The sequence below is a fragment of the Haliotis rubra genome, unplaced genomic scaffold (assembly GCF_003918875.1).
Source record: "Haliotis rubra isolate DU_JTF1 unplaced genomic scaffold, ASM391887v1 Scf1, whole genome shotgun sequence".
In the NCBI taxonomy this organism is placed as follows: domain Eukaryota; kingdom Metazoa; phylum Mollusca; class Gastropoda; order Lepetellida; family Haliotidae; genus Haliotis; species Haliotis rubra.
This window is the reverse complement of record NW_025764891.1, coordinates 9494995-9519570: the sequence shown is the minus strand read 5'-3', so window position 1 is coordinate 9519570 and position 24576 is coordinate 9494995. Positions and strand designations below refer to the sequence as shown.

General features: G+C 38.2%; 1 protein-coding gene across 1 annotated transcript in view; it reads left to right on the top strand.

Annotated features, from left to right (window-relative positions):
• LOC124282247 (alpha-1,3-mannosyl-glycoprotein 4-beta-N-acetylglucosaminyltransferase A-like) overlaps positions 1–24576 on the top strand; it is a 56974-nt gene that overhangs the window by 21475 nt on the left and 10923 nt on the right. The window contains 8 exon segments of the mRNA XM_046718234.1: positions 1206–1381; positions 10151–10284; positions 11536–11585; positions 12746–12859; positions 13780–13855; positions 20662–20722; positions 20725–20775; positions 24184–24314. Coding sequence (XP_046574190.1) covers positions 1206–1381; positions 10151–10284; positions 11536–11585; positions 12746–12859; positions 13780–13855; positions 20662–20722; positions 20725–20775; positions 24184–24314 — 793 coding nt within the window.

Here is a 24576-nt window from a genome sequence, read left to right as displayed (position 1 = left end):
TTGAATACAGACACATACAAGCACCAGAGATACAGTTACCCATTTACCCCCAAACACAAATACAAACTAATTTTTTCTTAATAAGTGTTAGTCTCACAATTAGGCTCAAAACAGTTACGATTGGTAACAAATATGAAAATTAAGACTATGAGCAAAATTGCGTACCCAATTGCACCCATATAATTAATAATTTAACCTAAAAAAACAAATTTCATTTATCATCTAAAAAGCATATCAATTCATTTTGAAATCATGCATCATATTTAATTTATTCTGTTATGTGGTATAGAAAATGTCCTTGTATAGCTGGACTTACGTTTTTAATCTATTCTATCAATTGCATGTAACTTTTTTTCAGTATTGTTTGGCTAAGCCATGTGTGAATTGATTGTCAGGTTGCACCAGTTCACCAGTATTTACATTAACTCGATCAGATTACCTATATTGATATCTGGGAATGAACCTTAATTATCAGGGAATGGATACCTTTATCATGTATATCATAACTGTCATACTTTGAGTCATTACAAGTTGCTTTAGTTTTAGTTTGGATATTATGTGTCAACATATCAGTTTTACAATCGAAGTAGTTAAACTGTGGGACACCTCAACAGTTCTTTTCAAACTGTTTCATGTGTAAATATTATCCAACAATATACCAAAGTCTGCTTATGATTTTTCATAGGTCATGATGATGAGAATAAATTGTGATCGGCATAAACTTGGCATAGGGTATAATATGGCTGACATTGATGTGGCAATAAGCCCATACTTCACTCATTCATTTTTATTTTGGTTTCAGGGGTGGAAATAACTTTAAAATTGCTAGTGTACTCAGAATAGTGGCACATATAAAATCACTTGCCCTGATAATATTTCCACAATACCGGCCGTTTTCTTGTTGATTTTTAAAAATAAACAACATAAATAGCATTGGAAAGTCAACTGGACACCGGTACAGTGTGATATACAAATTTGCTTGTCCGACAGAAAAAAACACTGGACTCGGACGACAGGCAATGGGTTATTTCCACCCCTGGGTTTACGCTTTCAATCTTACTTTAGATATTCAGTATATCATCTTCAAAACAACATCAATGTTTTCTTGAGAATTTAAGCTTTCAATCTGACTTCAGGTCTTCAATGGAGGTGTTGCACACAACGTCAATGATTACTTTACAAATAAGCTTTCAATCTGACTTCAGGTCTTCAATGGGAGGTGTTCCACACAACGTCAATGATTACTTGAGAAACCTAAGTGGTATTGGTCCGGGACAAGATACCATCCACTTGCCTAGTATCTTCACATATCTGCCATACCTTGTGGGTCGCCCTGAGCGCATGCGGCCAGCATTTCGTCTCACAAATGGGAGACATGGTGGTAAGTTAGTTTCCTTTATGCATATGAATTTGTTGTCTTGCGATCACATCACAATAATCTCTCCTCAAGGGTCATCATACACACACAGAAGACCCAAACCTTCTTGGGTTCTCACATCAGACAGTAGACCCGGCCTCCTTGGTTTCTCACATCAGACAGTAGACCCAGCCTCCTTGGTTTCTCACATCAGACAGTAGACCCAGGCCTCCTTGGTTTCTCACATCAGACAGTAGACCCAGGCCTCCGTGGTTTCTCACATCAGACAGTAGACCCAGGCCTCCGTGGTTTCTCACATCAGACAGTAGACCCAGGCCTCCGTGGTTTCTCACATCAGACAGTAGACCCAGGCCTCCTTGGTTTCTCACATCAGACAGTAGACCCAGGCCTCTGTGGTTTCTCACATCAGACAGTAGACCCAGGCCTCCTTGGTTTCTCACATCAGACAGTAGACCCAGGCCTCCTTGGGTTCTCACATCAGACAGTAGACCCAGGCCTCCTTGGTTTCTCACATCAGACAGTAGACCCAGGCCTCCTTGGTTTCTCACATCAGACAGTAGACCCAGGCCTCCTTGGGTTTCTCATCAGACAGTAGACCCAGGCCTCCCTTGGTTTCTCACATCAGACAGTAGACCCAGGCCTCCTTGGTTTCTCACATCAGACAGTAGACCCAGGCCTCCTTGGTTTCTCACATCAGACAGTAGACCCAGGCCTCCTGGTTTCACATCAGACAGTAGACCCAGGCCTTGGTTTCTCACATCAGACAGTAGACCCAGGCCTCCTTGGTTTCTCACATCAGACAGTAGACCCAGGCCTCCTGGTTTCTCACATCAGACAGTAGACCCAGGCCTCCTGGGTTTCTCACATCAGACAGTAGACCCAGGCCTCCTTGGTTTCTCACATCAGACAGTAGACCCAGGCCTCCTTGGTTTCTCACATCAGACAGTAGACCCAGGGTTTCTCACCAGACAGTAGACCCAGGCCTCCTTGGTTTCTCACATCAGACAGTAGACCCAGGCCTCCTTGGTTTCTCACATCAGACAGTAGACCCAGGCCTCCGTGGTTTCTCACATCAGACAGTAGACCCAGGCCTCCTTGGTTTCTCACATCAGACAGTAGACCCAGGCCTCCTTGGTTTCTCACATCAGACAGTAGACCCAGGCCTCCGTGGTTTCTCACATCAGACAGTAGACCCAGGCCTCCTTGGTTTCCATCAGACAGTAGACCCAGGCTCAGACAGTAGACCCAGGCCTCCGTGGTTTCTCACATCAGACAGTAGACCCAGGCCTCCTTGGTTTCTCACATCAGACAGTCAGACTCCTCAGGCCTCCCTCCTTGTGGTTTCTCACATCAGACAGTAGACCCAGGCCTCCTTGGTTTCTCACATCAGACAGTAGACCCAGGCCTCCTTGGTTTCTCACTCCTTGGGTTTCTCACATCAGACAGTAGACCCAGGCCTCCTTGGTTTCTCACATCAGACAGTAGACCCAGCCTCCTTGGTTTCTCACATCAGACAGTAGACCCAGGCCTCCTTGGTTTCTCACATCAGACAGTAGACCCAGGCCTCCTTGGTTTCTCACATCAGACAGTAGACCCAGGCCTCCTGTGGTTTCTCACATCAGACAGTAGACCCAGGCCTCCTTGGTTTCTCACATCAGACAGTAGACCTAGGCCTCCTTGGTTTCTCACATCAGACAGTAGACCCAGGCCTCTGTGGTTTCTCACATCAGACAGTAGACCTAGGCCTCCTGGTTTCTCAGACATCAGACAGTAGACAGTAGACAGGCCTCCTTGGTTTCTCACATCAGACAGTAGACCCAGGCCTCCTTGGTTTCTCACATCAGACAGTAGACCCAGGCCTCTGTGGTTTCTCACATCAGACAGTAGACCCAGGCCTCCTTGGTTTCTCACATCAGACAGTAGACCCAGCCTCCTTGGGTTCTCACATCAGACAGTAGACCCAGCAATCTACATCAACAAGGCCAGTGAACCTGATCACAGATGATAGACGTGTGACAAAGCAAACTTGGGGATAGAAAACATAGGACCAGGGTTCTATAATGACAAATAAATTGTACTGCAATATATTGCGATTCTTGTACCTGTATTCTGATACATATCACAATATTTATTGGGAGCTTCAGTGTATGACAGTGAGTGACATTGATTATACATGCAGAGACTATTTTCTACATACTTAAGCCATAGCAATAACTGAGTTGATTGTGATAACAGAAATCTTGAATTTAGATTTGATTTTGAGGTGTTGTATCTTCTCCATGAAATTTATTGTATGTAAAATATGCAGTTTTGTCAATAATTACAATGGAAAACTTCATATATTTTATTATCCTGTATACCAGGTCTGAGAAATAACATTGCAATATGTATTGTTTGGAAGCTGTATTTCAATATACAGGTACCTAGTTATTTGTCTAACTTGCACCAGGTGCAAGTCAATTGTTTAGAATTAAATCAACAATAAATATAACATTATAAGCATAATTATGTCAGCTCATTTTTCTTCTAAACTTTGAATAATTCAATAGCATATTTCTTTCATTACATATTGCAATAAGAGCAGTGCAGCTGGAATTTGGCTGGTGCAACTAGGTTTTTATATCCGGTTGCACCTGGTGCAAGTAGGTTAACATCTTGTAAATCGAGCCCTGTAATACCATGCTGTCCTACATAGGACCATGTTTTTACTGCCTCACTCTATTTTCCAGCTGTATGACAGTGTTGTGAAAATACTTATGATTGACATCACAAGCATCTGTCTACACTACTGGGTTCCATGACATCAACATAATTTCATTGCAGTTTTATTATATTTTGTGGACAGATGTTTCTTAACTTACCAAATCAACCTGAATTTTACAAGACCTAGGCTTCAGACCACTGGATGAAGGGCAGTCTACCAATATCATGACCCGGGTTCGAATCCCCACATGGTACATTGTGTTAAGCCCATTTCTGGTGTCCCCCCACGGTGATATTGCTGGAATATTGCTGGAAAATTGCTAAAAGCGGAGTAAAACCAAACTCAGTCAGTCAGTACTTTAAGATGCTTGACACTGTAAGATAATCATATTATTGTTCAGGGTCCCATAAGAACAAGAGGGAGAAGGCGATCATAAGTGGTGCACTTGTGCCTAATCCCGTTGTGTTTTGGACAATATGTTTAAACCAAGAATAAGAGAGCAATAGTAAACAACAAACTACTGCCAATATGGGTGATATATGAATATATACAATGGGCTTTATGTCTTGTTGATACTGCATGTAATAAATAGAAATGTTTTGACAGTCTCCAACTGTTCAACATGTATGAAGAAGAAAAATCTCTCAGCAGGGAGCAGAGACAGAAGCTTATTTTGAGATGTCGATATCCTGCAGTGTCCAAAAAGATAAAATTATACCAGTACAAGTCACACTTTTGTGATAAAGGTTTTAAATGTGTTAGAAAATGTTTGTCATAAATGGTTATTGGTTATATATAAGATAATTACGTGTATATTAGTGTAGTCATATCTCTTATCTCATAAAATAATGAACAATGTTCTAACTTCTTATCAATATATAATTTTCATAACTAGCAATACTGTTAAAATGAACAAGGAAATTAGTAACCAAAGATTCCCTTCTTCTAAACTGCTTAAATATAAGATGAAATAACTGTAAATTATTTTTGTTAAAAAGTGTTGTTCATGTTGATATAGGATAAAATGTATCTATGTTTTAATTTTAATTTTAATTTTAATTTTAATTTTAATTTTAATTTTAATTGTTAATATGAATTGTTAATGGATGGTCTTAAACAAACTTCTGTGAGTCATAATAATTAGTGCTGAGTAAAAAAAAAATAATCAGACTCCAACAAAATTCAAACTGATGCACTTTTAAATTCTGAAAATATTTTTACAAACATGTCCTTTGGTTATTTTTCAAAAAAAAAAGGTTATGGCCAGTATTTATCATTATCTGTCATTGCTTATATGTATTGGACCACAGAGCCTTTGAATTAAGGTGATTCATTATCTTGTGTGAAGCATTGAAAAAAAATGTTAGAATTTTTTTGAATTTAATCTTATCAGTTTTGTACCAGTTTTGTGTACATATCATATGTTGTTTTAGAAATAAACTAATGAACATTGCATGGGAGAAGTAGAATCTGATAACTGGTAGGAAGTACTGCGGCAATTGGTGTTGGTTATTCAGCATTTTCACTCACAGCTCAGGGTCTTAGTGATGCTTGGCATGTCTAACTTATTAATAAACATGACAGATAGGAGGCAAAAGTTACTGTTACATAGATCTGATGGATATATTTAGGTGCAAAGAGCATGAACAGTTGCTGCTGATAATGTTCCAGTACTCTCAGAACTCATGCTATTGTGTTATTTATAATTTTAAAAGTTCAGGTCAATCAAAATGATACATGACATTATCCAGTTTAACAGGAAGTAATTCATTTGGACATCCATCAGAACTGATTCACTGAATTGTTGACACCTTTTCCCGTAATATATGATATTTCCAGTTCAGAAACACAAGGGTGATAATCTCTTTATCACATAATCAATGTCATTCTTAAAATCATGGGTTTTTAGTGAAATTTCACCCATTGAAGTAGCTTTAGAAACAGCATATTAACACTGTATTGAATAAACTGCCCAATTTATCATATAGTGCCAATTGTTTTGTGGCTATGTTGATTGTTTAATATCTTTGGCGTTTCACTGAATTGAATAAAAGAGAGTGAGCAATGTGTGTTAACATTGTTCTTGTATTTCTGAATGACATTGGATAATCATAATCATATGTTCGTACAGTACACTACAGAAATAGATTCCACTGTTTGATAAGAAACATTTTCATTACATGTATTTTAATTCTTGGATACAAGCAGTTTGTTGTGGTAAACAGCGATGATCATTTCTGTCCCAAGTGCCTGTACATTTGAATATACTTTCATTTCCTATCAATCATATAGAAAATTGGCAAGACTAATTTATTTGTCACAAATGCCAAGCATAGGTGATTGTTTGTTCATATTGACATTGGACTTAATGAGAAATATTTGACTCCCTACATAACTGGTACAAGAGACAGTGTTGATACGATATTTATTTACCATTGAGATGTGGATTATTTGTTTAACACATTGATGTTTAGATTGGCAGATGCATATACAGTAGGATGGATACTTTGTCAAGGAGTGGATTCTTTGTTCAATGAATAGTATTTTATTCAGTGAATTATTAAGTTACATTTTTTCATTTAGATTTTATATTTGGACTTTGGAAATGAATCACACGGCATTTGGTTTCAAATGTGAAGTTAAGCTCAACTGATTCAAATTAATTATCATTATTTTACTTCTTTGAGAGGCATATTCAGAAGTTGTTAAGATGAAGGAAAACCAAGTTCTATAGATAGTCAACTTCTTCATTGCAATAAAAGCGACGTTTCAGTGCAGATACTAACACCGTTATCAACCAAGTGATCCTGTATTTTAATCTGACTTCATGAATCATGTTATTTCTTACGTTTCCATGGTAATGGATTAAACAGCTACATTTTGCTGATACTTTATTCACTCGCCCAAATTGAAAGAATTTATGTTGGTTGAATTTGTTCCTTCTAAACACAGCCAACTTAATGTCCGTTTAATTGTTCAGTGGAAGTATTCTTCAGATATTATTTCGTTTTAATCTGTTCATGCTGTATATTATTAAGAATGAATAATGAAATAAACATTAAACAAAGTTGTTTAAGTCTAGTGTCATGGGAAACACATATGACAAAAGTATGTTCATTTGTGCTAAATAGTTTTGCTCACAACACTATATATACACATTTCCAGTGTATGAAATAAGATCTGCCCGACAGCCTATAACCTGGTAACTTTTGGCCTGGGCTGGCAATTTTTTGAAGTTTTTGTTTAATTTTGCCATTTAAATAGACAAATTAGAACATTTAGCCTGGCTATTTTTCAAAATGATTTCATACACTGACATTTCGCTGTAATCCATATTGCAATATTACATCAACAATGCCATATATTGTTACCATCATAATGCAGGCAATATGTAATATACCACACCCTTTTTGATATTGATTTCAAAGTCTTGTTAGCTTAGAGTTAGACTGTCTCTCAGTCCCTGACCACATTATTTGCCTTTCTGTCTAGCCCTTTTTGAGTGCTAAAGCTCTAAATGAAGCAAGTCTAGATTGCCTGGGGTGAATCTCCCATCCTGTTGGGGCTCCTTTTCAGTTAAAAAAGTGTTTGTTTTTCTGTCTAGCCCTTTCTGGAATCTGGAGTGCTAAAGCCCTAAATGAAGCAAGTCTCGATTACCTGAAGTGAATCTCCCATCCCATTGGGGCTCCTTTTCAGTTGAAAAGGAATAAAAACAATTCTGTCAAACTTACACATATTCAGAGACTAAGCATTAGTCAAGCTTAGCGTATAAGGTATCAGAACCAGATGAGTGTTGCTGTATGACTTCCCCTGACCTGTTACTGAAATTAAGCCCTGGCATGGTTTGGATGGCCAGCTCAGGTTACCCCTGTTGTTTCCCATCGCAGCATCAAGACATTGATCAAATGATAGGAAATTGGAAATAACCCTGAAGGGGTGATGAGGAGCAATGATAGGACCAGTGTGTTGTTAAGTATGTTGTACTGTAGGAAATTCCTTAAGGGAAGGGGGGCGGTGGGGTAGCCTAGTGGTAAAAGCGTTGACTCGTCAAGCCGAAGACCTGGGTTCGAATCCCCACATGGTACATTGTGTGAAGCCCATTTCTGGTGTCCCCTGCCGTGATGTTGCTGGAATATTGCTAAAAGCGGCGTAAAACCAAACTCAGTCAGTCAGTCAGCTTTAGGGAAGGTAACCAATTTGACCTGATATCCTATGATGTCAATTTATGATCCATGGTCAGAATTCCAGGAATCAATTTCTAACAAAAGGCTGTTTTGCTTGCATTTCAAGAGTTAATATGATGGTATCAATACTTGCTAATAGGTTTGGTCTATCAAAGCTTTATATTCTGCATGATGTAAACTGCAGCATTTGATGTAGCCCAAAACACAAATCTCCAAGTAAATAGTGGATTTGCATTTGTAAGATAAAAACTGAAAATCCTTATACAGAAAATTCACACACTAATGGTTATTGATATTTTCCTAGCTTTCCTAGCTTGACATTGTTTGTATTGTTATTGAGATAGAATGTGGTGATATAGTACAATAGCATTTTATTTAAGTTGATAATGCAAGTGCTGATGCTTTCTAGCTGATGTCAAACTCCCAAATGTTTGCCTACTTGATATAAAGTGTTGATTTAGCATTGTCCAAGGTCCATTTCTCACTTCTCTGATTCATTACTCATGGTTTAGTCAAAACTGAACCAATGCCAAATCAACAGATTTGTTTGCTGTTAGACATCTATGGTTCCAGTTGTATTCCATCAATACTGAATTCAAATGTTGTATGCCATTAAGCCATGATTTATCTAGGTTTTAAGATAAAGCACAGATGGTTTGCAAATTGGAGGAATAAAAACCTGCTTTTTAGCCCAAATTATATGCAAAAATATCAAATTGCTTAACATCAGTGGAAGCTTCACCATGATCAAATTTTCGATTAAAATGTGTATGGACTGAAGTTTAGTATCTTTGGTTCCAATTTCAGGATTTTGCCTACATTTGCTGCAGGCTTTGGACTGAAAATGACGACCAGGGATCTGTTGTAATCATTGTTGGGAAAGATCCACTCATCTGATCCTTTAAACTCTGACCTTAATGTTCCTTGCGATTTAAGTATGAAATTCGTAAATTATCAGTCCATATTAATTATCAAAGAGATGTCCCCTCTTAGGAAGGCGTTTCCTATTCTCGCGGTACTTACAGTTTTCGGCTGAAAAAACAACGCAAACAATTCTTATCGTATGAATGCTTGTTGTTTTTACATGAAGTGCCTTTACCTTTAACATCTGCATCTATCAGCTGCTAGATCCATCAGGTGAATTACCACTCGTGAGCCCGGTTATAAACAATGCCATCCGCCATTGACAAAATGAGGCTTCTCCCATTCTTGCGGTATAACGAAGAAGTAAGGTTACGGAGTGTATGGAAGAACAATCCTGTCTGAAAGGGTGGGAAAAAGTTATGATATGCCCAAGTTGGTATAAACTGACCACTATTCATGACATTGCAATATTTTCAAGACTCACAGACTTGGGCCACTTCCTAGTTACCGGTTGGCAAGATTAACAGCCGCTCGGTGTCACGCATCGGCAGAAAACGTGTTTACCGCGAGAATAGGAGACGGAACCATATATCATCTTGTTTGTTGTCATAGAAAAGCAGTGATTAAAGAAACCGTTGTTGTCACTTATTGATGATTAGTTTGCTCTTAAGGTCTGATAAGTGGACATTTTGGGGGATTGAGAAATGATCTTGGTTAGAAAAGCATCGTCTTCAGGACAACATGCTTGTCGTAATAGGCAACTAACGGGATCAGGTGGTCAGACTCGCTGACTTAGTTGACACACATCATCATATTCCAATTATGTAGAACGATGCTCATGATGTTAATCACTGGATTGTCTGGTCCAGACTTGATTATTTACAGACTGCCACCAATGTACCTGGAATATTGCTGAGTAAAGCCTTACAACAAACAACAAACAAATTAAGGAAGTCCTTCACCCTATTGAAGATCTTTTCACTTATTCAGTACATCACAACCCACGTTTTTGTCTTTCAGTTTCCATAGTGATAGGTGTTCCAACAATCAAACGTGACAAGATTAGCTACCTCACACAGACATTACGGTCCCTTGTCAATGAACTCAACCCAGAGGAGAAAGATGACTGCCTGATCATTGTCTTCGTAGCAGAGGTAGGTACAGTGTTTCCGTAGTAACTGTGACTAAGTGAATGAGGTGTAACTAAATCTCCTTGTCATTTTCTTTGAGCGGAGAAAGATGAGTGCCTTGTCATTGTCTCTTTAGCAGAGGTAGGTACAGTGTTTCTGTGGCAACTTTGATCGCATGAGTCAAATCTAACAATACTTTTAACTGTATGTCTGTTTTGCCCTGGCTCAGACATCTAAGTTTGCCCTAATTATTTTCAAGATTTGTCATAACCATACCCAGGCTCATGGGTTTTACATGGGTTTCTCATGGGTTTCACCAAAGGTGTAAATGGCTGTGACCTTTATCACATACTGCTTTCCTCAAACATTAAGCTGACGTACAGTGATATTATTGGAAGGTGCACTCTTTCACCCTCTCATCGTATGTCAGCTTATTGTTGTAGGAAATACAACCAAAGTGATTCAAGTCTTTGATGTAAACTTTTTTGGAATTCCCAGTGGTATGATGTGGGGAGCTAGTTCCGTTAAGCGATCGTTTCTCCCATTCACAACACTCTCTGATCATCGCCTTGTGAAACAGGACACAAATATTCAAGTTCAACAGGTGCAACAGTGGTCTATGTCTTTGATAAATTCCTATGCAACATCCACTGTTTTTCTGTCTCACAGTCCCAATACCAAATATATTTGTTTCTTTTCTGCCAAGCCTTTACAGCAATGCTATTGCTCCAAATTGAGCAGTGGTGGTGGGGCAGTGGTTAAAATGTTCGCTCGTCACACTGAAGATCTGGGATTGATTCCCTACATGGGTACAATGTGTGAAGCCCATTTCTGGTGTCTCCCACCATCATGTTCCTGGAATATTGCTAAAAGCAGCGTAAAACTAAACTCACTCACTCCAAATGAAGCACATGTAGAAGTTCTGAATCTTCAATCTCACTGTGGTCCATTTTCAGTTTGAAAATAGCGATTTGTTTCTGTAAAAATTATTATGGAGGTAATAAGTGTACTGCATTCTGTTATTATACTCTGAGTTATTTTTTATATAAACAAAATAAAACTATGGGCACTGTTAGCCTGAGTAGCCCTGTTAATGATTAAATAAGCTTGAAATACAACATTGATACTCCTATTGATATTCCTACACTGGATATGATTTAAAACAAAACACACTTCCTTATTCAAGTGTTAAAATATCTGATAAATGAAGGTGAGCTTCTTTACCTAAGGTAATCTATGAAGAAAACATAAGATATGCATGTTTTCTTTTTTCAGCCTTGGGACACAACATTCGTGGAGAAAGTTGCTGGAGAAATCCAGGAACAGTAAGTAACAACAAAGTGATCTTGTGCCTTGCCTCAGGGCAACACAAGTTATGATTGGCTGAACACTGATTGCATCACACGACTGTGTAGCATGATACACGAGGTTCTTTGATAAACATCAGAGACAGATAAGATCTGGGAAATCCTTGCACTCTGTACTTGTATCTACATGGAAAAGGAACTACTATATAATATTTGTCATGTTTGAACTTACTTCTTGATAATAAAGCCTGGTACTAAAACATAGCAATGTTTAAACAGTATTCCTACTTTTTATTAACAATTGAGATTTGAATAGTTGTAAAGTGAGATGTATATGATATACATGAGGGTATATTTTATTTTTCTTAAATTTGTATGCCATGTATTCTCATGAAAACACAAGTAAATACATCCTCAATTATTTATATGTGATAAGATCACTGGATTGTCTGGTCCAGACTCAATTTTTTACAGACCACCGCCATATAGCTGGAATATTGCTGAGTGCGACGTAAAACTAAACTTGCTCACTCACTATATGTCATAATGTTATCAGATTTCTATATCTATTTGAATTTTATTCGAACACATTCTGATTAAAGATTATGTGATGTATAATGAAAACATGATAATGTTCTAAGAGTAGCATGTAATGTTCAATATTAATTGGCAATAGGACTTATCAGATTATATAGAGATTTAGAGATTCAACTTGACTATTTGTTGATGTGTTTCCTGTAACATAAGTAGTTTCCTTCATTTGTAGTTTTAAGAGAATGTTTGAATTAGAAAGTCCTCACACTTCAGCTTTATGTAAAAGACTAGGATTGATCCAAATATGATTTTTAGAAATACTATTGAAGTCAAGGGTGCTGTTGTACAGAACGACCTTAGCGCTAAGGCCACCTCAAGTCTATGTGAAGGTATGGGAGTTACGGCCATCTAGCGATAATATCGCTTTGTACAAAGGCACCAAGGTCCTGAAGCTCCTTTACAAGCTTGACCACTATTTGAGTGAAAATGAAATGTTTTTGATGAGGTTTTTTAGGAAATATTTTCCTGGGGTGACCTATCCTATATCAAGGAGTGAATGTTTAGTGAGACATCTCGCGAACAAGACATGTCTTGTAGAGTATTTTGTTTATTTTTTTATCAAGGTTATATCATTTCATTTTCAGATTCCCAGAATATCTAGACAGTGGGTTGTTGGAAGTCATTGCTCCACCATCAGGGTTCTACCCAGATCTAGATCATTTAAAAGAAACTTTTGGTGATTCCAAGGAAAGAATCAGGTGATTACATCACGTTTATACCTATCAAGATTACCTCGGGGCCTTTAATAGATGCCAGTTAGATGACTTATGCAAAATAAATTGCACCAGGGCATCCAACAGAGGAAATATTGTACCTACAATTTGTGGTTAATGCCTCTATGATACATGGTGTAATTATTCCACTGGCATATAAATGTCCATATTAGTGAACATGGTGAGAACCAGTGTATAAATGTCCATATTAGTGAACATGGTGAGAACCAGTGTATAAATGTCCATATCAGTGCACGTAGCGAAAACCAGTGTATAAATGTCCATATCAGTGAACATGGAGAGAACCAATGTATAAATGTCCATATTAGTGAACATGGTGAGAACCAGTGTATAAATGTCCATATTAGTGAACATGGTGAGAACCAGTGTATAAATGTCATGATATCTGGATTGTCTGGTCCAGGCTCGATTATTTACGGACCGCCTCCTTATAGCTGGAATATTGCTGAGTGCGGCGTAAAACTATACTCACTCACTCATGATATCATCTACTGGATAGCCTGGTCCAATTATCTACACTTTGCTATCATAGCTGGAATATTATTGAAACAATGTTAAGCAACAAACAAACCGACAAATCAAATATTGAAAGTATTTGGTGCTCAAGGTATTACTGAGTCTAACAAAAGATTGTCCTCCTATGATGATTTACGAAACTGATGTGTATTAATGTCATAATCTACTGAAAGAAGGGGGCGTTGGGGTAGTCCAGTGGTTAAAGCGTTCACTTGTCATGCCAAAGACCCCAGGTTCGATTCCCCACAGGGGTACAATGTGTTAAGCCCATTTCTGGTTTTCCCCGCCATGATATTGCTGGAATATTTGCTAAAAGCGTTGTAAAACTAAACTCACTCAGTCACCACAACTGTCTTGATATGTTGCAGATGGAGAACAAAGCAGAACCTGGACTACTCATTCCTAATGCTATATGCCAGGAGCAGGGGAGTTTACTATGTGCAGGTATGTCATTAGCCCCTCAGCTGCACACACACTCAGCAGGTGCCCTTTCTGGACCTTATAGTAATAATACATACAGTGGAGACATTCATTGTCTAATTTTCAGTATTTGTTTACTACTGCATCAAAATATAGCCTGTTACTTATTGCCTATTGCTTCAAATATAGCACAATGTATAATCTTCCTGAATGTGAGTTGTCAGTTAACATGCAAACTTACAAATCTGTTTGCATCAGTTTCCAATATAGATTACAGATTCAGATTCAGATTCAGATTCAGATTTCTTAATTCAGTATTGGAGGCCACATGGCCCTAATTATTATGTTAGCATTCAAAATGTTTGTGTGGATAATTTACACAAAGGATATTCATATTCACAAAGGATAATACAAAATAATTGTTAATTTTCTCAATTTGATACATTAAATTCACTTCCATTCTAGTTCACTTTGGCATATTTCTTTTGGTGTACATTTGCAACACTGCTGATGCTATATTCTGGGCAAACTAACAGAAAGTGATATTCATCTTCACACTTATCATACATTTGTACATATGGAACAGTTTATCTTTCACGTAACACTGTATTTACAAATTTAAATTATGCGACAGAATGCAGAATTTTAGCACACTTCTATTCAAATAATTTTCAAAATAATATCAAGATAAGCACTGACAAGGATTTATATCAACTGTAGTGGAATAAATAGAAGGAACTGCTTATTTTTTATGGAACTTTTTTAAAATTTCATCTTTTCTTGAACAGATGAATAAATGTCTTAAGTAATGAAGACATATGTAAGTAAGTAATGAAATCCTGTTTTTAATAACAGGTAATGTGTGACACATACTAGTTTATCACAAGTCTTCATCATAGGAGAACAGGTAATGTGTGACACATACTAGTTTATCACAAGTCTTCATCATAGGAGAACAGGCATGTGGAAACCTTTCAAGATCCAAATGGATAATTTGGCACCAATTAAAGTTACATCCTGCAGAGCTACAGATAACTTTTTTGATCATTGAGTGATGTACTTGCTTGTGTTCATCTCAAGTGGGTGTCCTAATTTTCCTGTGAGTAACCTAATAAATTGTACCCACCTCACTTAAACTCAATTGGGTATTTTGCCATTTTCTGTCAACTGTAAAAATATAATAAAGTTTAAATGTTGGTTTAAGCATTTGTTATATGAGAAGCTATAAGAAAGACAGCAAGTTGCCAAGTTCAATTGTTGAAATAGAACTTCTCAAAATACCTCAGTTATTTTATTTATCCACTGGTACACAAGCTAAGATTTGACATTTTTGTATGTACGTATGTAAGATCAAATTTATAGAGTACTTGCAAAAATTCAAGCGTACTTGTATGCAATAGATTTAATAGGAATTGAGTTTTCACATAAATATTTGTGTAATTTATGCAGATACGCAGCTTATCTGTACCTCTGATTTTGTAAAATAATTTCCACAAGGAATTGGGAAACAAATCTATCCTCTAATTGAAACTTCCACAGTAAAAAGGCTCAACATGCTGGACTAAGAAATCATTATATATTTCGTTTCCTTTCAGGAGTGCTTTAACTGACTTTCTAAATAAGTTAATATATTGGAATGAATTGGGGAATTGTTTTTTCCTCTATGCACATACACACTAGCTTAATCAGTGTGGTTTTTTTTGGGGGGGTGGTGGTTTTTTTACATTTCTGAAATATTGACTTATTAGGCAGTGTTATCAGTATATCAGTTTACTGATGTTCATTCTTTCCATGATATGTATCACTATAATACTTTTGAATGTTTGGTGTATGATGTGATTTCAAATAGTGATTTATGTGTTTAAAGCTATACACCTTCAAATGTTTCTGTAATTCCAATATGCAAGTCAGCCAGGATACAAAGTTACCTCCCTTATGTGCATGCGCAATCCTACCCTTCTGTCAAAAACATATGGGTCACAAAGATGGCGGTGTGGTTGGTCATTATCACCAGCATCTTGGTTATTGTTCTGTTTATGAACTTCAATTCATGCAACAATATTTCTCATTGCTTCTGAGTTCAAAATTTAGAATTATAAATATATTGTGATGCGTATAGCAATACGGCTTGTGTATCACAATATATTGGGAGAAACTTGAAACCTCCAATACTCATTCTACAATTCAAACTATAACAAACTGCGGATTACAATTCCTCTTTGTAAGCTTTTCCCCCCAAAATATGCCAACCTATTTAATATTTGAAATGAGTGTGACCTTTAGCTGTATTCCACAATATGATGACAAGGGACACCAGAAATAGGCTTGACACAATGGATCCACATGGGGAATTAAACCAATGTCTTGAGCCTGTCAAACAAATCCTTTATGCACTTGGCTACCCTACGTAAATTTAAAGCTAACTTAAACTAAATTAAACTTTTCATACTATTGTCTCTGCTTCCACAAACGTCTGATAACAACAAACCATTCTACCAAATGTGAAAACTTGTCTCTGCAGGTTTCCATGGTTACTGTGGAATACTACACATGTTAGTCTGTTTATCCTGCTGATCAACCAAAATAAAAACATATTCAGACTAACAAGCTTTTTATTATTTGGACCCTTGCAAGCTAATTAGTATAAAAATCATAGAAGTGACCCTCCCTGTTCTCTCTTGTGTGATGTTTTGAATACCCTTGTTGTTTTAGTAGCATGTTCACTATTTGTTTTCCAGTCACATGGAACTATGAAGCAGAATTAAGGGTAACTCGTAATTCTGGGGGATTCAGTCAGTGACATCAACCCTCACTTAAATCACGTTTGTAGTATTTTATGTCATGGAACTACTAACTCCCTCACAGATCTGCTACTCATAATATTTCACTTTTGAGTTTTATACTTTTTCCCTTGACTTACTTTGTCATGCAAATAGTGTTGTGTTTTCATTGCACTTTTTGTTTTCAGCCTAACAGGTCAGATAATTTTGTTGTTTTAAAACAGGTTTTTCTAGTTGGATAGTATTTTTTTTCGTATTCATTTTGCATTGTAAGGAAAAATACTGCTTAGTTAAAGTAAAAGAACACCTGGTACATATTACTACAGTTAATTTAATGTCATGATATGCCATGTCATGCAGTGATATTTACTACAATGAAATTAAAGACTAATTTATATCTGAATGGTAAGTCCTTAGGGTTAATACTTCTCTTGTTTTGACCTAAATTGTTTTACCTTATCAATTCATTGTTTTGAGGGAGCTAATATTTAGATGTTAGTTTTAACATAGATTTTTCCTTCTCCTGATTCATACTATTTGCTTCTCTCCTTTAACCTGAAATCCTGTGGAAACATTCTGTGTTATTTTCCCCCAAAACAGTAAAAACATCTCACCTGAATGCATCCTGCCAATGTGTATGTGCACCGGCCTTCCTTGTGACCAGGAAGTAACTGTCACTCTCTCCATTTTCGCCCAAATGCTAGGTTGGGGGGAAATTTCTGTGTTTTATGATCAAAGGCATCTTATCAAAATCATGCAGTTTTTTCACAAAATTAGACTTGGGTTATCTCTTTAGGCCATTTATGCAACATACCTATTAGGTATTATCCCCTGTTGCGCTTAGCATGAAGCAGGGATATAGTATTAGGCTCCGTCACTAACGAGCAATATGAAGTATAGGACTTACAGGTAGAAGATAAGAATTTAGCACGAGTTGATAGGACCGCCTCCGTGGTGTAGTGGTTTGAGTGTCCGCCCGGAGAGCGGAAGGTCGCGGGTTCGATCCCCGACCGCGTCATACCAAAAGACGTTAAAATATGGTACTTCTTGGTGCCTACCTGGCACTCGGCATTAATGGGTACAACAAGGACTAGTCAGCTCGGAGTCAGTATAATGTGTCTGAGTGGGGTATTCATGCTTCACTGTGGCGTGGTATCTCAGTGGGCTAGCACTATAAAACCAGCCTAAGTCTGGGCTAATACAAGCAGCCTGCACATACACATACACATACACACGCATGCACGTCGTCATATGAGCTAAATATTCTCAAGCACGTTGTTAAACCCAATTTCACCTCACCTCCCAAGTCGATAGTATTTCCAGAAGATCATTCTTAGGGCTAGGATGTTTCCATGTCTCTTTAGCACACTCACAATCACAGAGACCCGTGGAAGTCAGGCTACTGTCATGTAACCAATGACCAAGAACCCATGCATCCCGTGATCTATCCAAGCATGAGTGACATGATACAGTTAGGTTAAGTTTACTACCTACCCTCAAGATATGGATCATCGAAGACCAACTGGAATCACATTCTATGCAAGTCTTACAAATCTACAAAAGCTTTATGATTTACTTCTTTTGTTTCGAAAGAAGGTGGTACCCCTTTTCATCAAGATTCAGGATCTTGGTTAAGATTCAGAAAGATTGGAAGTTTCCTAGGGGTTAATGAACAGTACATGAATTCAAAATTATGTGGTTGCCCTCTGCCTACTGATGGATTCAAGCAAATGATGAGTCAGGATAAGAAAAAATATGTATTTTTTAAAGTAAAAATAATATTTTATACTTAACCTGACTCATACACTAAAGTACTCCCACCAACAATCACTTCTCTTCAGTATGTTTATTTAATATTCGGCAATTACCAAAATAGTGGGAGTCACAGACACTGGTCATGTAGGAGGCCGGTGCAGTGGTGAGTGGGTGTGTTCAGGTGAGATGTTTTTACTGTTCTTGGGGAATATAACACAGAATGTTTCAACAGTATCTCAGGTTAAGGGAGAGAGAAGGAAATAGTGTGAGTATAAAATAATATTTTTACTCTAAATACATATTTTAATACTACATCAGTGTCTAACTTCCTACTAGCACAGGTTTTGTTTGCCTAGTTTCAGTTGGCAAATTTGCTTCTTATGATCTTTTCTGTTTTGTTGGCTCGTTTAACATGTTTCTTTCAGGTAAATCACTGATTGAGGTTTCATAGGTGTTAGACCCGTGAAGATCCGGGGTAGAATAGGTCTTCAGCAACCCATGTGCTTGCCATAAAAAGGCGACTATCTTGTCGTAAGAGGCGACTAACGGGATCGGGTGGTCAGTTTCGCTGACTTGGTTGACACATGTCATCGGTTCCCAATTGCGCAGATCGATGCTCATGCTGTTGATCACTGGATTGTCTGGTCCAGACTCGATTATTTGCAGACCGCCGCCATATAGCTGGAATATTGCTGAGTGCGGCGTAAAACTAAACTCACTCACTCACTCACTCATAGGTGTTATGTTTTGAAGTTGCTTGCTGTAATAAGGATAATGCATCTCTGAATGAGGGCTTACCACTTATGTGTACGGAATAGGGCATTTGTAATGACAGCTAAATATTGGTGGTGCTATCGTTTTTACCAGTGATAACTACTATTGTTGTCATAAAGGGAATTGAAACAAGCACTGGTCAGCTTGTCACCAGCATAATTTGTCTAACTTAAAATATACGTTTCCCTAGTGTTTTGATGAGTAATTAATCAATTCACATCAAACGGCTGCCGACAGATTAACAATGAATATTTTTATTCGTGCGGTAAACAATACTGACGTGAAACATACATGTGCACATATGCACAGATCTTTCCGTCCGGATAACTGGATCATTTTTCAATGGAAATCTATGGGAATGGTTTGAAAATTCTCCATCTGAGCCCGGAAAAGCTAGGTACAATTACTGAAGGCAAGTTTCATTTCACCTAAAAATCATCCGAAAGGCGGGCTTCCTGGATATACGGGGTCTGAGTAAACGGGGTTCGACTGTAATACATTTGAACAGTGCCTAATCTCACCTCAGAGATGCTCAGAGCCATTAAGGATAGATTACACACAAAGCACAGACATTTTGCCCTGGTTACCAAGCTGACTGTGAGGCGGTAGACTGTTGACTGTCACATTATTCCACTGGGTACCCGACCCGTGAAGATCCGGGGTAGAATAGGTCTTCAGCAACCCATGTGCTTGCCATAAAAAGGCGACTATCTTGTCGTAAGAGGCGACTAACGGGATCGGGTGGTCAGTTTCGCTGACTTGGTTGACACATGTCATCGGTTCCCAATTGTGCAGATCGATGCTCATGCTGTTGATCACTGGATTGTCTGGTCCAGACTCGATTATTTACAGACCGCCGCCATATAGCTGGAATATTGCTGAGTGCGGCGTAAAACTAAACTCACTCACTCACTCACTCCACTGGGTACCCATTCACAGCTTGCTGATTTTTGGTATCCTTGTAAAACTGCGGCATGGTATCTCGGTGGGATACCTACAAAACCGGCCTAAGTTTGGACATGTACAAACGGACACACCTTTTTCACCTTTCCTTTTACATTAAACCAGCAGGACTGTTTGCGTGTTATTTGTGCTTAATTATGTTGTAATGTAAATGAAACGGCATATCACACTCCAGTTTGGAATCACATGTCAAATTATAACAAATTGATTTTGTGTTTTTACGATGTCTACCAGATAGAAATTTTAAATGAATATAACTTATGTACATCTTTATTAATACTTGTGGCATGATAAACAAAGCATGGGTATTTTTCAGCTGGTAGACAACTGGATAATTTGTCTCATTTTCGTTTATTTCTACTAGGATCAATACCAACAAGTATATATCACTTTAAGACCTATTGTTAGTACAGATAAATACATAGGTATGTTTTCCACCCTGAATAGAGATGTTACGCATCAGCATGATCAGTATTTGTCCGGTTGTAACATAGCCATGTTAATCTGTTTTGTCGTAAGGTGATATTGAAAGTAATATACTTTTGAACTTTCATTCAGCTGGAGGATGATGTCATGGCCAAACCAGGGTACCTGTCAATTATGAAGTCATTTGCATATCAGCAAAAACCGACGACTGGCTCCTACTAGAGTTCTCTGCCCTTGGATTTATAGGTAGGTGCTGGAATATTGAAACAAAGAAGAAAATAGTAACACATTCATATTCCTTGTTGGGTACCATAGTGTTCTGTGCAAATGTAGGAAAAGATTCCATATACTGCTCCAAAGATGTTCAGGACCACTTTTTTTTGTCCCCCGCAGCAACGTAGAACGGGGGACTATGTATTCAGCGGCGTCCGTATGTTCATCCGATTTTTGTTAACGCAATATCTCATGAACTGTTGTACCCAATGTCTTCAAATTTGGTGACAGCCTACATTGGGGGATTACCCAGACACCAGTTGATTTGGGTGACCTTGACCTTATCTTCAAGGTCACCATGACACTTTGACCACTTTTCAAACTCTTGTTAACGCGATATCTCATAAAACATTGCACCCAATGTCTTCAATTGTGTTGACAGCCTACATTGGGTGATTATGCAGACACCAGTCATTTCAGGCATCTTGTATGTGACCCCTCCCCCAAAAAAGGAGTAAATGTGTTATAAATATTCCATTCTTTAGCGGCAGGGGACATTATCAGTAGCATATCAGTGGCAAACACTTGTTTCATATGATGTCATGACCGATTAACTTGAGAAATTTGAATATTAATATGTTCTTCACACCATTTTGAGGACCCGTGAAAATCCGGGTTAAAATTGGTCTTCAGCAACCCATGCTTGTCATAAGAGGCGACCAACAGGATCGGGTTGTCAGATGCTGACTTGGTTGACACATGTCAATGTATCCCATTTGCACAGATAGATGCTCATGATGCCAGTCACCGGATTTTCTGGCCCAGACTCGATTATTCATAGACCGCCACCATATAGATGGAATATTGGTGTTAAACAACAAACAAACCAACCAACCTATTTTGATTAGTATACACACTGACCACATTCAATAAAGATCACACAAAACAGAGCATCAGGTACTCAGGATAATTTTCTTTATAATATAATTTTTATTTGATCTTAACTCAAAGTTCTCCAAAAGACCAGGGTGCCGTTCCACTAACCGATCTTAACTAAGATCAATCTTAGCAAGTTACGCCAATTTTACAATCGTCTTAGCTAAAAGTTATACCCGTTTCACTGACCGATCTTAGGCCGATCGTAGCCGGTCCCGATCTTACGATCCGATCCAAGCTTAGATGGAGACTCTTTCGTTAGAGTGATAGAGGATAGCGAGGCACGATTTATTTCCCTTTGCAAAGTCTAGCAAATGATGGAAGTAGTTCACGAACCAATTGAGTGAGTGAGTGAGTTTAGATTTACGCCGCACTCAGCAATAGTCAAGCTATATCGCGGCAATCTGTAAATAATCTATTTAATTAAGATGCATAGCGTTCACTAACATGAGCGTTCATGTTAGTGAACGCTATGTATCTTAGCTATAAATAATCGAGTCTGGACCAGACAATCCAGTGATCAACAGCATGAGGATCGATCTGCGCAGTTGGGAACCGATGACATGTGTCAACCAAGTCAGCGAGCCTGACCACCCAATCCCGTTAGTGGCCTCTTACGACAAGCATGGGTTATTGAAGTTCAATATTCTAATTTGGGCCTTCATGGGTATTTTTCCAACCAAGTGTAAACGTGGAGAAAAAAACTAGAGCAAAATATTAGGGTAGTGAGCACCTTGGTTTCAGGTGCAAGTGTGTGTGAACGCTGGGTATCAGGCATAATATAATAATAATATACATAAATATATACTGTATGCATATTTATAGTGCGCCTATTCCACATCCTGGGGCATGCTCAAAGCGCTATGTACAGATAATTTACACGAGAGTATTTATAACCGAGCTTATAAGTAATATACTGAGAACAGGTTTTAAGTCTGGACTTACAAAATGTCAATTGTGTCAGAGCTTTTATTATGTGCCTGAACCTTGTCAATCAGAATAAACAAGGCGTGACGAGGCATCCTCTATAACGTATCTAGATTCTGTCAGTGGTCTTGAATAACACGCGGCCTGCCTTTAGAATCCTCCACCAAATAAGCGCAGTGAAATCAAACATATTTGTAGGTTTTTGTTTCAGAACATTGTTCACTTCATGGGTGTCCCTATTCTTAACTATGATGTTGTAATATTGTTGTACAAATGCGTTACACCGACTTGCTCGATTGTGTTCCCATGACGACAGTGGTCAGACTGGCCTGACATATGTAAGGCTTCAGTGCAGTGTTTGTTTACATTACAGAAATATACAAATTCATTTCATGGGGTATTTTAGGGGACGCTCACGGTGAAATGCTCGCTCTTATTTTTCACATAGAATAGGAAAGCCACCATTTTGGTTTCTCTGCGATTGATTTTAGCTATCCTAAGTTGGTCATGAGCAACTTAGACTTTGAATCTTAACTTTACGATTGACTTGGGTAAGATTGGTTAGTGGAATGGTATGCCGATCTTAACGTCATGCTAAGATTGGGATTTTAGGGGTTTACGATTGGCATAGGGCTAAGATCGGTTAGTGGAACGGCACTCAGGAAGTTTTTTTTTCTCTTTGGGCATTCTGAATTTTTTTTAAATGTACCCATTCTGCAAATTATTTTTTGATTCTGTGTGAATGTTTTATTCTGTTGAAAGTGCTCCTGTTTATGGTTCTAGCTTGTAATCAGCTTCCTTGTTCAATACATTCACTATTCAGCCGACCGCCTCCGTGGTGTAGTGGTTAGAGCGTCCACCCAGAGAGCGGAAGGTCGCAGGTTCAATCCCCATCCGCGTCATACCAAGGACGTTAAAATATGGTACTTGTTGGTCCCTGCCTGGCACTCGACATTAATGGGTACAACAAGGACTGGTCGGCTCGGAGTCAGTATAATGTGTCTGAGTGGGGTATTCATGCTTCACTGTGGCATGGTATCTCAGTGGGCTAGCACTATAAAACCCAATTTCACCTCACCTCATCACTATTCAGCCTGTACACACCAGGGTACATTTGTAACCTTGTCAAAATGAGAAAATGTTTTTTTGTCTGGGCATTGATTTCATGGGGTAGACTGTATAAAACATTTAGATATCAAGGAAGTTGATTTTGTGTGACCATTTATTTGAGCATTTACCCTTCTACACATAAACATTGAACTTATATGTTTTCATCAAGCATCAGTTGTTTTCATTCAACCCTTATTGACCCCGCCACAATACGGAACGATGGACTGTGTATTCAGCAGCATCCATCTGTCCATACGTATGTCCCGGTTCTTGTTAACATAATATCTCATGCACTGTTGTACCCAGTGTCTTCAAATTTGGTGACAGCCTACATTGGTGGATCATGCGGACACCAGTCTATTAGTGGCAAACACTTGTTGTTGAATACTTTCATGATCATTGTTGTTCTAATACTTTGGCAAACATAGAATATTTCAAGCATTGAGTGAGCTCTGTTGTTGTTTTAAGGAAAAATGTTCAAGTCAGCAGACATCCCACTTGTGGTTGAGTTCTTTCTGATGTTCTATGCGGAGAAGCCAATTGACTGGCTCCTGGACCATCTTCTGCAGGTCAAGGTGTGCAGCCCTGAAAAGGATCATGTGAGTTACCACATCTCGATATATTTCACTCTACAGACTAAACTTAGTTTTACTCAGCAAAATTCCAGCTGTATGGCGGTGGTCTATAAATAATCAAGTCTGGACCAGACAATACAGTGATCGACAGCATGAGCATCGATCTATGCAACCACGTCAATGAGCCTGACATCCCGTTAGTCGCCTCTTAAGACAAGCATGGGTTACTGAAGATGAGTTCTAAGGCAGATCTTCATGTGTCGTAAACTTAGGTAACTTGTACTAT